General features: G+C 56.7%; 1 protein-coding gene across 1 annotated transcript; it reads left to right on the top strand.

The window, feature by feature from the left end:
• Nucleotides 1-270: 270 nt before the first annotated feature.
• On the top strand, nucleotides 271-16,555 carry LOC134171569 (DNA-directed RNA polymerase II subunit RPB1-like; the record flags this gene model as incomplete). The annotated part of the gene is made up of 6 exons (XM_062633933.1): nucleotides 271-564; nucleotides 3,601-3,762; nucleotides 5,771-5,991; nucleotides 10,078-10,210; nucleotides 14,514-14,638; nucleotides 16,338-16,555. Coding segments are annotated over 6 exons (1,153 nt in total), but the record flags the coding sequence as incomplete, so codon positions are not given.
• Between the last annotated feature and the right edge of the window lie 613 nt (nucleotides 16,556-17,168).

Here is a 17,168-nt window from a genome sequence, read left to right on the forward strand (position 1 = left end):
CCCCTATTTACCCCATTTAACCCCCTATTTACCCCATTTAACCCCCATTTACCCCCTATTTACCCCATTTAACCCCCTATTTACCCCATTTAACCCCCTATTTACCCCATTTAACCCCCATTTACCCCATTTAACCCCCCATTCACCCCATTTAACCCCCATTTACCCCATTTAACCCCCTATTTACCCCATTTAACCCCCTATTTACCCCATTTAACCCCCATTTACCCCCTCTTTACCCCATTTAACCCCCCATTCCCTTCCTTTCCCCCCACCACCCAGGGCCACGGTGGCTGCGGCCGCTACCAACCCCGCATCCGCCGCTCGGGGCTGGAGCTCTACGCCGAGTGGAAGCACGTGAACGAGGACTCGCAGGAGAAGAAGATCCTGCTCAGCCCCGAGCGCGTGCACGAGGTCTTCAAACGCATCTCCGACGACGAATGCTTCGTCCTGGGCATGGACCCCAAGTTCGCCCGCCCCGAGTGGATGGTCTGCACCGTCCTGCCCGTGCCGCCCCTCGCCGTGCGCCCCGCCGTCGTCATGCAGGGCTCGGCGCGCAACCAGGTCAGCACACGGTGGGGGGGGGTCATGGGTGGCTTTAGGGGGGTCATTGATGGCTTTAGGGGGTGCATAGATACCTTTAGGGGGGTCATAGATACCTTTAGGGGGGTCATAGATACCTTTAGGGGGGTCAGAGATGGCTTTAGGGGGGTCAGAGATGGCTTTAGGGGGGTCAGAGATGGCTTTAGGGGGTCAGAGATGGCTTTAGGGGGGTCATAGATGGCTTTAGGGGGGCATAGATACCTTTAAGGGGGTCAGAGATGGCTTTAGGGGGGGCATAGATACCTTTAGAGGGGGCATAGATACCTTTAGGGGGGTCATGGATACCTTTAGGGGGGTCATGGATGCCTTTAGGGGGGTCATGGATGCCTTTAGGGGGGTCAGAGATGGTTTTAGGGGGGTCAGAGATAGCTTTAGGGGGGGCATAGATACCTTTAAGGGGGTCAGAGATGGCTTTAGAGGGGTCAGAGGTGGCTTTAGGGGGTCATGGATGCCTTTAGGGGGGTCAGAGATGGCTTTAGGGGGGTCATAGATAGCTTTAGGGGGTCAGAGATACCTTTAGGGGGATCACAGAGGGCTTTAGGGGGTCATAGATACCTTTTGGGGGGTCACAGATGCCTTTAGGGGGGTCACAGATGCCTTTAGGCGAGTCATAGATGCCTTTAGGGGATCAGAGATACCTTTAGGGGGTCATAGATACCTTTGGGGGCTCATAGATAGCTTTAGGGGGGTCAGAGATACCTTTAGGGGGGTCATAGAGGGCTTTAGGGGGTCATAGATACCTTTAGGGGGAGTGATAGACACTTTAAGGGTGTCATAGAGAGCTTTAGGGGGGGTCATAGTTGGCTTTAGGGGGGTCCTGAAGGGGTTTTGGGGTTCCCTGGGCGCCGTCCTGCCCATGCCCCCCCTCGCTGTACGCCCCGCCGTCGTCATGCAGGGCTCGGCGCGCAACCAGGTCAGCACACGGTGGGGGGGGGTCACGGGTGGCTTTGGGGGCGTCAGGGATGGTTTTAGGGGGGTCAGAGATGGCTTTAGGGGATCAGAGATACCTTTAAGGGGGTCAGAGATGGCTTTAGAGGGGTCAGAGGTGGCTTTAGGGGGTCATGGATGCCTTTAGGGGGGTCAGAGATGGCTTTAGGGGGGGCATAGATACCTTTAGAGGGGGCATAGATACCTTTAGGGGGGTCATAGATACCTTTAGGGGGGTCAGAGATGGCTTTAGGGGGGTCAGAGATACCTTTAGGGGGGTCATGGATGCCTTTAGGGGGTTCATGGATGCCTTTAGGGGGTCAGAGATACCTTTAGGGGGGTCAGAGATGGCTTTAGGGGGGGCATAGGTACCTTTAAGGGGGTCAGAGATGGCTTTGGGTGGGTCAGAGATACCTTTGGGGGAGTGATAGACACGTTCATGGGTGTCATAGATACCTTTAAGGGGGTCAGAGATAGCTTTGGGGGGTCATCGGTACCTTTAGGGGGGTCATAGATACCTTTAGGGGGTCACAGATGCCTTTAGGGGAGTCATAGTTACCTTTTGGGGGTCAGAGATACCTTTAGGGGGGTCAGAGATGGCTTTGGGGGAGCATAGATACCTTTAGGGGGTCATAGATAGCTTTAAGGGGGTCATAGATACCTTTGGGGGGTCACAGATGGCTTTAGGGGGGTCATAGATGCCTTTAGTGGGTCACAGATGCCTTTAGGGGAGTCATAGATGCCTTTAGGGGATCAGAGATACCTTTTGGGGGTCAGAGATGGCTTTAGGGGGGGCATAGAGGGCTTTAGGGGGTCAGACATGGCTTTAGGGGGGGCATAGAGGGCTTTAGGGGGTCAGAGATACCTTTGGGGGAGTGATAGACATCTTTACAGGTGTCATAGATACCTTTAAGGGGGTCAGAGATACCTTTAGTGGGGTCAGAGATGGCTTTAGGGGGGTCAGAGATACCTTTAGGGGGAGTGATAGACACCTTTAAGGGTGTCATAGAGAGCTTTAGGGGGGTCATCGATGTCTTTAGGGGGTCATAGACACCTTTAGGGGAGTGATAAATACCTATAAGTGGGTCACAGGTGGCCTTAGGGGGGTCATAGATACCTTTGGGGGTCATAGATTGATTTAGGGGGGTCATAAACACCTTTAGGTTCATCATAGGTTGTTTTCGGAGGGTCATAGATAGCTTTGGGGGGGTCATAGATACCTTCAGGGGGGGTGATGGACACCTCTAAGTGGTCACAGAGGGCTTTAGGGGGGTTATAGATGCCCTTAGGGGGGTTATAGATGCCCTTAGGGGGGTCATAGAGGGCTTTAGGGGGTCATAGATGTCTTTAGGGGGTCACAGATGGTATTGGGTCACGTCATTGACTTTGGTGCTCCCCCATTGACTTTGGTGCCCCCCCCATTGACTTTGGTGCCCCCCCATTGATTTTGGTGCCCCCCCCGTTGACTTTGGTGTCCCCCCGTCGACTTTGGTGCCCCCACCATTGACTTTGGTGCCCCCTCATTGACTTTGGTGTCCCCCCATTGACTATATGTCCCTTCATTGACTTTGGTGCCCCCCCATTGACTTTGGTGTCCCCCCCATTGATTTTGGTGCCCCCCCATTGACTTTGTGGCCCTCCACATTGACTTTGGTGCCCCCCCCTTTTGACTTTGGTGCCCCCCCCTGTTGACTTTGGTGCCCCACCCATTGACTTTGGGATCCTCCATGTTGACTTTGGTGCCCCCCCCATTGACTTAGGTGCCCCCCCATTGTCTCTGGTGTCCCCCCATTGACTATATGTTCCTTCATTGACTTTGGTGCCCCCCCGTTGATTTTGGTGCCCCCCTCATTGGCTTTGGGTCTCCCATTGACTTTGGTACCCCCCCCCCGTTGACTTTGGGATCCTCCACGTTGACTTTGGTGCCCCCCCCCCATTGACTTTGGTGCCCCCCCATTGACTCTGGTGTCCCCACATTGCCCTTGGCCTCCCCTACATTGATTCTTGGGGTCCCCAAAGTCAATGGGGGCCCCCACTGACCCTTCCCCCCCCCCCCCCCCCCCCCCATAGGACGACCTGACCCACAAGCTGGCCGACATCGTGAAGATCAACAACCAACTGCGGCGCAACGAGCAGAACGGGGCGGCCGCGCACGTCATCGCCGAGGACGTCAAACTGCTCCAGTTCCACGTGGCCACCATGGTGGACAACGAGCTGCCCGGCCTGCCCCGGGTGAGCCGGGGGGGACGGGGGTGGAGATGGGGCATGGGGCATGGGTTATGGAGATGGGTGATGGAGATGGGTGGTGGGTGACGGAGGTAGAGATGGGTGACGGAGATGGGTGACGGAGATGGGTGACGGAGATGGGTGACGGAGATGGGTGACGGAGATGGGTGACGGAGATGGGTGACGGAGATGGGTGACGGAGATGGGTGACGGAGATGGGTGACGGAGATGGAGATTGGAGATGGAGATTGGAGATGGAGATTGGAGATGGAGATTGGAGATGGAGATTGGAGATGGAGATTGGAGATGGAGATTGGAGATGGAGATTGGAGATGGAGATTGGAGATGGAGATTGGAGATGGAGATTGGAGATGGAGATTGGAGATGGAGATTGGAGATGGAGATTGGAGATGGAGATGGGTGGTGGGTGATGGGGATGGGGGATGGAGATGGAGATGGAGATGGAGATGGAGATGGAGATGGAGATGGAGATGGAGATGGAGATGGAGATGGGTGATGGTGATGGAGATGGGTGATGGGTGACGGAGATGGAGGTGGGTGGTTGGTGATGGAGATGGGTGACGAAGATGGGTGATGGGTGACGGAGATGGGTGATGGAGATGGGTGACGAAGATGGGTGATGGGTGACGGAGATGGGTGATGGGTGACGGAGATGGGAGATGGGTGATGGGTGATGGAGGTGGGTTATGGAGATGGAGATGGGTGATGGAGATGGGTTATGGGTGATGGAGGTGGGTGATGGGTGACAGAGATGGGACCTGCACCAGGGTCTTGGTGCTGAACAGCCCCAGGTCTGTGGGGCTAGGGGGAGATAAAGGGGTCAGGGGGGCACCCATGGGTGCTGGAGGGGCAGCCATGGCACTGGGAGGCAGCACAAGGGAACAGGAGGAGACCCATGGGGGCCAGGCTGGGCAGGGAGTTGATTGATGGCCCCGTTGATGGTCCATTGAATCCCTCCCCCAGTGCCTGATCCCAGGGTGGTTTTGGGGTATCAGGCTCCCTGAACCCCCGTTTCTCCCCCATAACCCCCATTTTCCCCCATAACCCCCATTCCCCCCCATAACCCCCATTCCCCCCCATTTCTCCCCCTCTAACCACAATTTCCCCCTCTAAACCCCATTTCCCCTCCTCTAACCCCCATTTCCCCCCCATTACCCCCATTTTCCCCCAATAACCCCTATTTCTCCCCTCTAACCCCCATTTCTCCCCCTATAAGCCCCATTTCCCCCCCATTTCTCCCCCTATAACCCCCATTTCCCCCCCATAACCCCATTTCCCCCCCATAACCCCCATTTCTCCCCTTATAACCCCCATTTCCCCCCCCGGAACCTATTTTTCCCCCTGTAACCCCCATAACCTCCATTTCTCCCCCCCATAACCCCCATTTTCTCCCTATAACCCCCATTTTCTCCCTATAACCCCCATTTCCCCCGAACCTATTTTTCCCCCATTCCCCCCATAATCCCCATTTCTCCCCCCATAACCCCCATTTCTCCCCCTATAATCCCCATTCCCTCCATAACCCCCATTTCCCCCTCCATAACCCCCATTTCCCCCCCATAACCCCCATTTCCCCCCCATAACCCCCATTTCCCCCCCATAACCCCCATTTCCCCCTCCATAACCCCCATTTCCCCCCCATAACCCCCATTTCCCCCTCCATAACCCCCATTTCCCCCCCATAACCCCCATTTCTCCCCTTATAACACCCATTTCTCCCCCCATAACCCCCATCTCCCCTTATAACACCCATTTCTCCCCCCATAACCCCCATTTCCCCCCAATAACCCCCATTTCCCCCCCATAACCCCCATTTCCCCCCTCCATAACCCCCATTTCCCCCTCCGTAACCCCCATTTCTCCCCTTATAACCCTCATTTCCCCCCCATAACCCCCATTTCCCCCTCCATAACCCCCATTTCCCCCCCATAACCCCCATTTCCCCCTCCATAACCCCCATTCCCCCCCATAACCCCCATTTCTCCCCCCCCAGGCCATGCAGAAGTCGGGCCGTCCCCTCAAGTCCCTGAAGCAGCGGCTGAAGGGCAAGGAGGGCCGCGTGCGGGGCAACCTCATGGGCAAGCGCGTGGACTTCAGCGCCCGCACGGTCATCACCCCCGACCCCAACCTGGCCATCGACCAAGTGGGGGTGCCCCGCTCCATCGCCGCCAACATGACCTTCGCCGAGATCGTCACCCCCTTCAACATCGACAGGTTGGGGTTCGGGGTCTTTTTGGGGTGTTTTGGGGGTGATTTGGGGTGTTGTGGTGGGTTACGGAAGAGGTAGATCCATTCCGTCGCCGCCAACATGACCTTCATTGGGGTCGTCACCCCCTTCAACATCGACAGGTTGGGGATTGGGGTCTTTTTGGGGTGGTTTTGGGGTGTTTTGGGGGTGATTTGGGGTGTTATGATGTGTTACGGATGAGGTAGATCCATTCCGTCGCCGCCAACTTGAGCTTCGTTGAGATCGTCACCCCCTTCAACATTGACAGGTTGGGGCTTGGGGTCTGTTTGGGGTGGTTTGGGGGTGATTCGGCGTCTTTTTGGGGTGCTTTGGGGGTGATTTGGGGTGTTGTGGTGGGTTACGGAAGAGGTAGATCCATTCCGTCGCCGCCAACTTGACCTTCATTGAGATCGTCACCCCCTTCAACATTGACAGGTTGGGGTTTGGGGTCAGTTTGGGGTGTTTTGGGGGTGATTTGGGGTGTTTTGGGGGTGATTTAGGGTGGTTTGGGGGTTATTTGGGGTGTTATGGTGGGTTATGGATGAGGTAGATCCATTCAGTCGCCGCCAACTTGACCTTCGTTGAGATCGTCATCCCCTTCAACATCGACAGGTTGGGGTTCGGGGTCTTTTTGGGGTGTTTTGGGGTGTTTTGGGGTGATTTGGGGTGTTATGATGCGTTACGGATGAGGTAGATCCATTCCGTCGCTGCCAACTTGACCTTCATTGAGATCGTCATCCCCTTCAACATCAACAGTTGGGGTGATTCAGGGTGTTTTGGGGGTGATTTAGGGTGTTTTGGGGGTGATTTTGAGGTGATTTAGGGTGGTTTTGGGGTGATTTGGGGTGTTAGGATGGGTTGTGGATGAGGTAGATCCATTCCATCGCCGCCGACTTGACCTTCATTGAGATCGTCACCCCCTTCAACATTGACAGGTTGGGGTTTGGGGTCATTTTGGGGTGGTTTCGGCGTGATTTGAGGTGATTTAGGGTGTTTTGGGGGTGATTTTGAGGTGATTTAGGGTGGTTTTGGGGTGATTTGGGGTGTTAGGATGGGTTGTGGATGAGGTAGATCCATTCCGTCGCCGCCAACTTGAGCTTCATTGAGATCGTCACCCCCTTCAACATTGACAGGTTGGGGTTTGGGGTGATTGAGGGTGGTTTGGGGGTGATTTAGGGTGATTTAGGGTGGTTTTGGGGTGATTTGGGGTGTTATGGTGGGTTACGGATGAGGTAGATCCATTCCATCGCCGCCAACTTGACCTTCATTGAGATCATCATCCCCTTCAACAGTGACAGGTTGGGGTTTGGGGTGATTGAGGGTGATTTGGGGTGATTTAGGGTGGTTTTGGCGTGATTTGAGGTGATTTAGGGTGGTTTTGGGGTGATTTGAGGTGATTTGGGGTGTTAGGATGGGTTGTGGATGAGGTAGATCCATTCCATCGCCGCCAACTTGACCTTCATTGAGATCGTCACCCCTTTCAGGGTGGGGTTTGGGGTGATTGAGGGTGGTTTTGGGGTGGTTTAGGGTGGCTTTGGGGTGATTTAGGGGTTTTGGGGGTGAGTTAGGGTGGTTTACAGGTGATTTAGGGTGGTTTTGGGGTGATTTAGGGTGTTTTTCGGACGCTTTAGGGTGGTTTTGGGGAGATTTAGTGTGGTTTTGGGGTGATTCAGTGTGTTTTGGGGGTGATTTAGGGTGGTTTTGGGGTGATTTAGGGTGTTTTGGGGTGATTTAGAGGGGTTTGGGCTGAGTTAGTGTGGTTTTGGGGTGAATCAGGGTGTTTTGGAGGTGATTCAGGGTGGTTTTGGGGTGATTCAGGGTGGTTTTTGGATGATTTAGAGTAGTTTTGGGGTGGTTTTGGAGTGATTTAGTCTGGTTTTGGGGTGATTTAGAGTGGTTTTCAGATGATTTAGGGTGTTTTAGGGTGATTTAGGGTGGTTTTTGGATGATTTGGGGGGTTTGGGTTGATTTAGGGTGGGTTTTGGATGATTTAGGGTGTTTTTGGGGTGAGTTATGGTGGTTTTGGAGTGATTTAGGGTGTTTTTTGGATGATTTAGGGTGGTTTTGGGGTGAGTTATGGTGGTTTTGGAGTGATTTAGGGTGGTTTTGGGGGGTTATGGCGGAGGTGATCCCCCACCATTGCTGTCAGCGTGACCTTAGCCAAGGCCGTCACCCCTTTGACATGGATGGGTTGGGAACAGGGGGGATTTGGGGCTGGTTTACGGTGTCTGGAGCAGGTTTTGGGGTGTTTGAGGTGTTTGGGGTGGTTTTGGTGTATTGCTGGGTGTTTGGGGGGGTTTAGCGTGGTTTTGGAGTGGTTTTAGGGTAATTTGGGGGTAATTTTGGATGGTTTTGGGATGTTTTGGGGGTGTTTTGGAGTTTGGGGTGTTTTGGGGTGTTTTTGGAGTGTTTTGGGTTGGTTTCGGGGCTGTTTTTGGCTGTTTTGGAGCTGGTTTTGGCTGTTTTGGGGTGTTTGGGGTTGGTTTTTGGCGTGGTTTTGGGTGTTTCTGGCTGTTTTGGGGTGTTTTGAGTTGGCTTGAGGTGTTTCTGTCTGTTTAGGGGGTGTTTTTGGCGGTTTTGGGGCTGGTTTGGGGTTGGTTTCACGACTGTTGGGGTGTTTGGGGTTGGTTTTTGGTGTGGTTTTGGGTGTTTCTGGATGTTTTGGGGTGTTTTGGGTTTTGGGTGTTTCTGGCTGTTTAGGGGGTGTTTTTGGCGGTTTTGGCGTGTTTCTAGCTGGTTTTGGGGTGGTTTTTGGCTGTTTTGGGGTGATTTTGGCTGTTTTGGGGGGTGTTTTGGCTGGTTTTGGGTTGGTTTTGATTTTTGTGTGTTTTGGGGGTGTTTTTGGCTGGTTTTGGCTGGTTTTGCGGTGTTTTTGGCTGGTTTTGTGTTGGTTTTGGCTGGTTTCTGCTGGTTTTGGGGTGGTTTTGGCTGGTTTTTGGGTGTTTTGGGGTGGTTTTGGGTTGTTTTTGCCTGTGCTTTGGGGTGGTTTTGGCTGTTTTTGATGCCGGTTTTGGCTGTTTTGGGGCTGGTTTTGTTTTTTTGCGTTGGTTTTGGCTGGTTTGGGTTGTTTTGGGGTGGTTTTGGGGTTTTTTGTGCTGTTTCTTGGTTTTTTTGGCTGTTTTGGGGCTGTTTTGGGTTGTTTTGGGGGTGTTTTGGGTTGTTTCTTGGGTGTTTTCGGTTGGTTTTGGGGTGTTTTGGGGGTGTGTTTGGCTAGTTTTTTGCATTTTTGGGGGCTGGTTTTGGCTGTTTTGGGGGTGGTTTTGGCTGGTTTTGGGGCATTTTTGGCTGGTTTTGGCTGTTCCGGGTTTGTTTTGGGGTGTTTTGGCTGTTTTCTGGCTGTTTGGGGGCTGGTTTTGGTTGGTTTTGGGTTGTTTTGGAGTTGTTTTTCGGGTGTTTTTTTTCTGGTTTTGGGCTGTTTTCGTTTTTTTTGGCGTGTTTTGGGGGTGTTTTTGGCTGTTTTTGTCGGGTTTTGGGTGTTTTGGGGGTGTTTTTGGCTGGTTTTAGCTTGGTTTTGGGGTGGTTTTGGCTGGTTGTGGGGTGGTTTTGGCTGTTTTTTGGCTGTTCTTGGCTGTTTTGGGGTGGTTTTCGCTGTTTTGGGGCTGTTTTGGGGTGTTTTGGGTTGTTTTGGGGGATGTTTTGGGGGTTTTTGGGTGTTTTTGGGGTGTTTTTTGTGTTTTGGGGGTGTTTTTGCTATGTTTTGGGGGTGTTTTTTGGGTGTTTTGGGGGTTTTTTTTGTTGTTTTGGGGGTGTTTTGGGGGTTGTTTTTTGGGTTGTTTTGGCGGTGTTTTGGGGGGTTGTTTTTTGGGTTGTTTTGTTTTTTTTTTGGTGTGTTTTTGGGGTTGTTTTTTGGGTTGTTTTGGGATTTTTTTTTGTGTTTTGGGGGTGTTTTTTGGGTGTTTTGGGGGTGTTTTTTGGGTGTTTTTTGGTTGTTTTGGGGGTTGTTTTTTGGGGGTGTTTTGGGGGTTGTTTTTTGGGTTGCTTTGGGGGTTGTTTTTTGGTTGTTTTGGGGTTGTTTTTGGGGTGTTTTGGGGTTGTTTTTGTTGTGCTTTGTGGTGCGAGCGCGGGCTCCGCAGGCTGCAGGAGCTGGTTCGTCGCGGGAACAGCCAGTACCCGGGCGCCAAGTACATCATCAGGGACAACGGGGACCGCATCGACCTCCGCTTCCACCCCAAGCCCAGCGACCTGCACCTGCAGACAGGATACAAGGTACCCCAAAACGGGGGGGGACACCCCAAACCACGGGGATCTCAATACATGGGGGGGACCCCAAAACAAGGGGATCTCAATACATGGGGGGGACCCCAAAACAAGGGGATCTCAGTACATGGGGGGGACCCCAAAACAAGGGGATCTCAGTACATGGGGGACCCCAAAACAAGGGGATCTCAGTACATGGGGGGGACCCCAAAACAAGGGGATCTCAGTACATGGGGGACCCCAAAACAAGGGGATCTCAATACATGGGGGACCCCAAAACAAGGGCATCTCAATACATGGGGGACCCCAAAACAAGGGGATCTCAGTACATGGGGGGGACCCCAAACCACGGGGATCTCAATACATGCGGGACCCCAAAACAAGGGGATCTCAATACATGGGGGGGACCCCAAAACAAGGGGATCTCAATACATGGGGGGGACCCCAAAACAAGGGGATCTCAATACATGGGGGACCCCAAAACAAGGGCATCTCAATACATGGGGGGGACCCCAAAACAAGGGGATCTCAATACATGGGGGACCCCAAAACAAGGAGATCTCAATACATGGGGGGGACCCCAAAATAGAGGGTCCTCAATGCAGGGGGGACCCCAATACAGGGGGAACCATAAAACAGGGGCACCCCAAAATGGGGCACCCCAAAATGGGGCACCCCAATACAGGGGGTCCTCAAAACGGGGGGGTACACCCCAAAACGGGGGGGTACACGCCAAAACGGGGGGGACCCCAAAATGGGGCATCCCAATACAGGGGGATCTCAATATGGAGGGGGCCCAAAACGGGGGGGGACGGACCTCAAAACTGGGGGGTACACCCCAAAACGGGGGGGACCCCAAAATGGGGGGAACCCAAAAATGGGGCACCCCAAATCAGGGGGGACCTCAATATGGAGGGGACCCCAAAACGGGGGGGAACCCCAAAACGGGGGGGAACCCCAAAACGGGGGGGAACCCCAAAATGGAGCACCCCAATACAGGGGGATCTCAATACATGGGGGACCCGAAAATGGGGGGTGGACGGACCCCAAAACACGGGGGGGGCCCCAAAATGGGGCACCCCAAACCAGGGGGATCTCAATATGGGGGGGGACCTTAAAACGGGGGGGGAACCCCAAAACAAGGGGATCTCAATACATGGGGGACCCCAAAATAGAGGGTCCTCAATGCAGGGGGGACCCCAATATGGGGGGGGCCATAAAACGGGGGACCCCAATGCCAGGGGACCCTAAAATGGGGCACCCCAATATAGGGGGTCCTCAATATGGGGGGGACCCCAAAACGGGGGGGGACCCCAAAACGGGGGGGGACACCCCAAAATGGGGCACCCCAAACCAGGGGGATCTCAATATGGGGGGGACCCCAAAATAGAGGGTTCTCAATGCAGGGGGGACCCCAATACGGGGGGAACCATAAAACAGGGGGACCCCAATACCAGGGGACCCTAAAATGGGGCACCTCAATGCAGGGGGGACCCCAATACAGGGGGACCCTAAAATGGGGCACCTCAGTGCAGGGGGGACCCCAATACAGGGGGTCCCTAAAATGGGGTACACCCTAAAATGGGGCACCCCAATACAGAGGGACCCTAAAACTGGGGGGACCCCAATACAGGGGGGTCCTAAAAGGGGGCACCCCTATACAGGGGGACCCCAATGCAGGGGGACCCTGAATTAGGGGCACCCTGATACAGGGGGACCCCAATGTAGGGGGGACCCCGAAATAGGGGCACCCCGATACGGGGGACCCCAAAACGGGGGGGGACCCCAATACAGGGGGACCCTAATATGGGGCACCCTAATACATGGGGACCCCAATACATGGGGACCCCAATACATGGGGACCCCAAAATGGGGCACCCCAATACATGGGGACCCTAAAATGGGGCACCCCGATACAGGGGGGGACCCTAAAACCGGGGGGACCCCAATACACAGGGACCCTAAAATGAGGCACCCCAACCCAGGGGGGACCCCGAAACAGGGGAACCTCAATACAGGGGACCCCAATACCAGGGGGACCCCAATACCAGGGGACCCTAAAATGGGGCACCTCAATGCAGGGGGGACCTCAGTACAGGGTGACCCCAATAGAGGGGGGACCCCAATAGAGGGGGGGCACCATAAAACAGGGTGACCCTAAAATGGGGCACCCCAAACCAGGCGGGACCTCAATATAGGGGGACCCCAATACAGGGGGGACCCCAAAACGGGGACCCTAAAATGGGGCACCCTAAAACCGGGGGGACCCCAATACACGGGGACCCTAAAACGGGGCAGCCCAAAACAGGGTGACCCTAAAATGGGGCACCCCAAACCAGGCGGGACCTCAATATAGGGGGACCCCAATACAGGGGGGACCCCAAAACGGGGACCCTAAAATGGGGCACCCTAAAACCGGGGGGACCCCAATACACGGGGACCCTAAAACGGGGCAGCCCAAAACAGGGGGACCCTAAAATGGGGCACCTCAATGCGGGGGGGACACCCTAAAACCGGGGAGACCCCAATACAGGGGACCCTAAAAGGGGGCACCCCAAAACAAGGGAGACCCCAATAAAGGAGGAACCCCAAGATGGGGCACCCCAATACAGTGGGACCCTGAAATGGCACATCCCAGTACAGGGGGACCCCAAAACAGGGGGGACCCCAGAATGGGGCACTCCAATATGGTGGTACCCCAATGTAGGGGGAACCCCAATACAGGGAGACCCCAAAACAGGGGGGAATCCATAATGGGGGCACCCTGATACAGGGGGACCCCAATGCAGAGGGGACCCCGAGACTGGGGGGACCCTGATACAGGGGGACTCCAAAACGGGGGGGACCCCAATATAGGGGGACCTCAAAACGGGGGACCCCGAAATAGGGGCACCCCCATACAGGGGGACCCCAAAACAGGGCACACCGATACAGGGGGACCCCAATGCAGGGGGGACCCCGAAATAGGGGCACCCCGATATGGGGGGGACCCCAAAATAGGGGCACCCCAACACATGGGGACCCCGAATTGGGGGGACCCCAATACGGGGGGGGGACCCCAAAGTAGGGGCACCCCAATACAGGGGGGAACCTGAAATAGAGGCACCCCGATACAGGGGCACCCCAATACAGGGGGGACCCTGAAATAGGGGCACCCCGATACAGGAGACCCCAATACAGGGGGGGACCCTGAAATAGGGGCACCCCGATACGGGAGACCCCAATACAGGGGGGACCCCGAATTAGGGGCACCCCAATACAGGGGGGACCCGAATACAGGGGGGATCCCTAAATAGGGGCACCCCGATACAGGGGGGACCCCAAAAGAGGGGACCCCAAAATAGGGGCACCCCAATACAGGGGGGGACCCCAAACTAGGGGCATCCCAATGCATGGGGACCCCAAAATAGGGGCACCCCAATACAGGGGGGATCCCAATACAGGGGGGATCCCAAAATAGGGGCACCCCGATACAGGGGGGATCCCAAAAGAGGGGACCCCAAAATAGGGGCACCCCAATACAGGGGGGACCCCAAATTAGGAGGACCCTGATACAGGGGGGACCCCGAAATAGGGGCACCCCAATACGGGGGGGGAACCCCAAAATAGGGGCACCCCAATACATCGGGACCCCGAATTAGGGGCACCCCAATACGGGGGGGACCCCGAAATAGGGGCACCCCAATACAGGGGGGACCCTGAAATAGAGGCACCCCGATACAGGGGGACCCCAATACAGGGGGTACCCCGAAATAGGGGCACCCCGAAATAGGGGCACCCCAATACAGGGGGGACCCCGAAATAGGGGCACCCCAATACGGGGGGGAACCCCAAAATAGGGGCACCCCAATACATCGGGACCCCGAATTAGGGGCACCCCAATACGGGGGGGACCCCAAAATAGGGGCACCCCAATACATCGGGACCCCGAAATAGGGGCACCCCAATACGGGGGGAACCCCAAAATAGGGGCACCCCAAAATAGGGGCACCCCAATACATTGGGACCCCGAATTAGGGGCACCCCAATACAGGGGGGACCCCGAATTAGGGGCACCCCGATAAAGGAGGGGACCCCAAAATAGGGGCACCCCAAAATAGGGGCACCCCAACACAGAGGGGACCCCAACCAAGGCCCCCCCCAGCTCTGGGGCCATTTTTGGGTTCAATTCCCAGCTTTTCGGGCCCTGGAAGACGCCGTTTTTTGGGGCCAGCCCCATTCTCGGGGGGGTGCGCCCCCATTTTGGGGTCCCCCCCTCCCCTCCCCCCCCAGTTTTGGGGTGCTGACCCTTGACCCCCCCCCCATATTGCAGGTGGAGCGGCACATGTGCGACGGGGACATCGTCATCTTCAACCGGCAGCCGACGCTGCACAAGATGTCCATGATGGGGCACCGCGTGCGCATCCTGCCCTGGTCCACCTTCCGCCTCAACCTCAGGTGGGACCCATAGCCAGGACCCATAGCGGCGACCCATAGCCACGACCCATGGCTCTGACCCATAGCCGCGACCCATGGCTCTGACCCATAGCCGCGACCCATGGCTCTGACCCATAGCCGCGACCCATAGCCCTGACCCATGGCCCTGACCCATAGCCCTGACCCATGGCCCTGACCCATAGCCCTGACCCATGGCCCTGACCCATACCCGCGACCCATACCCGCGACCCATGGCTCTGACCCATAGCCCTGACCCATAGCCGTGACCCATAGCTCTGACCCATGGCTCTGACCCATGGCCGCGACCCATAGCCCTGACCCATAGCCCTGACCCATAGCTCTGACCCATAGCCCTGACCCATAGCCGTGACCCACGGCCGCGACCCACAGCCGTGACCCATAGCTCTGACCCATAGCTCTGACCCATAGCTCTGACCCATAGCCGCGACCCATAGCTCTGACCCATAGCCGCGACCCATAGCTCTGACCCATAGCTCTGACCCATAGCCGCGACCCATAGCCGCGACCCATAGCTCTGACTCTTAGTTGTGACCCATAGCCCTGACCCATAGCCGCGACCCATAGCCGCGACCCATAGCCCTGACCCATGGCTGCGACCCATGGCCGCGACCCATAGCGGGGACCCATAGCGGGGACCCATAGCCGGGACCCATAGCCGCGACCCATGGCCCTGACCCATAGCTCTGACCCATAGCCCTGACCCATAGCGGGGACCCATAGCCCTGACCCATGGCCCTGACCCATAACCCTGACCCATGGCTCTGACCCATAGCCCTGACCCATGGCTCTGACCCATAGCCCTGACCCATAGCCCTGACCCATAACCCTGATCCATAGCCCTGACCCATAGCCCTGACCCATAGTGGCGACCCATAGCCGCGACCCATGGCCCTGACCCATGGCTCTGACCCATGGCCCTGACCCATGGCCCTGACCCATAGCAGTGACCCATAGCCGCAACCCATAGCTGCAACCCATAGCCCTGACCCATAGCGGGGACCCATAGCTCTGACCCGTAGCCCTGACCCATAGCCCTGACCCATAGCCCTGACCCATAGCGGCGACCCATAGCGGGGACCCATACCCGTCACCCATAGCTGTCACCCATAGCTGCTACCCATAGCCTGCCCCACATCCCCAGCCCCGTACCCCCAGCCCCACCTCCCCTGCCCCACCTCCCCTGCCCCACATCCCTACCCCCATACCCCCTGCCCCACATCCCCAGCCCCATACCCCCTACCCCACCTCCCCAGCCCCATACCCCCTGCCCCACACCCTGTACCCCACATCCCCTGCCCCACCTCCCCAGCCCCATGCCCCCTGCCCCATACCCCCTACCCCACCTCCCCTACCCCACATCCCCACCCCCTGCCCCATACCCCCTGCCCCACATCCCCAGCCCCATACCCCCTACCCCACCTCCCCTGCCCCATACCCCCTGCCCCACCTCCCCTACCCCACATCCCCACCCCCTGCCCCATACCCCCTGCCCCACATCCACACCCCCACACCCCCTGACCCACACCCTGTACCCCACATCCCCAGCCCCACACCCCCTGCCCCACACCCTGTACCCCACATCCCCAGCCCCACATCCCCAGCCCCATACCCCCATACCCCACACCCCGTGCCCCACATCCCCAGCCCCACACCCCCCTTCATTCCCCCCCATTTGCAGCGTGACGACCCCGTACAACGCGGACTTTGACGGCGACGAGATGAACCTGCACCTGCCGCAGTCGCTGGAGACGCGGGCGGAGATCCAGGAGCTCGCCATGGTGCCGCGCATGATCGTGACCCCGCAGGCCAACCGGCCCGTCATGGGCATCGTGCAGGACACGCTCACCGCCGTGCGCAAGTTCACCAAGAGGGACGTCTTCCTGCAGCGGGTATGGGGCGCTATGGGGCGCTATGGGGTGGATATGGGGCTCTATGGGGTGGCTATGGGTGCTCACCGCCGTGCGCAAGTTCACCAAGAGGGACGTCTTCCTACAGAGGGTATGGGGCGCTATGGGGCGCTGTGGGGCGGCTATGGGGTGATGGAGTGTCTATGGGGTGGATATGGGGCTCTATGGGGTGGCTATGGGTGCTCACCGCCGTGCGCAAGTTCACCAAGAGGGACGTCTTCCTCCAGAGGGTACGCAGCTATGGGGCGCTATGGGGCACTATGGGGCAGCTATGGGGTGCTATGGGGTGATGGAGTGGCTGTGGGGTGGATATGGGGCTCTATGGGGTGGCTATGGGTGCTCACCGCCGTGCGCAAGTTCACCAAGAGGGACGTCTTCCTGCAGCGGGTATGGCACTTATGGGGCGCTATGGGGTGCTATGGGGTGGATATGGGGCTCTATGGGGTGGCTATGGGTGCTCACCGCCGTGCGCAAGTTCACCAAGAGGGACGTCTTCCTACAGAGGGTATGGCACTTATGGGGCGCTATGGGGTGCTATGGGGTGGATATGGGGCTCTATGGGGTGGCTATGGGTGCTCACCGCCGTGCGCAAGTTCACCAAG

The sequence above is a fragment of the Pezoporus occidentalis genome, unplaced genomic scaffold, assembly GCF_034315485.1.
Source record: "Pezoporus occidentalis ecotype Australia unplaced genomic scaffold, CSIRO_AGI_Poc_V1 ctg1121, whole genome shotgun sequence".
Classification (NCBI taxonomy): Eukaryota; Metazoa; Chordata; class Aves; order Psittaciformes; family Psittacidae; genus Pezoporus; species Pezoporus occidentalis.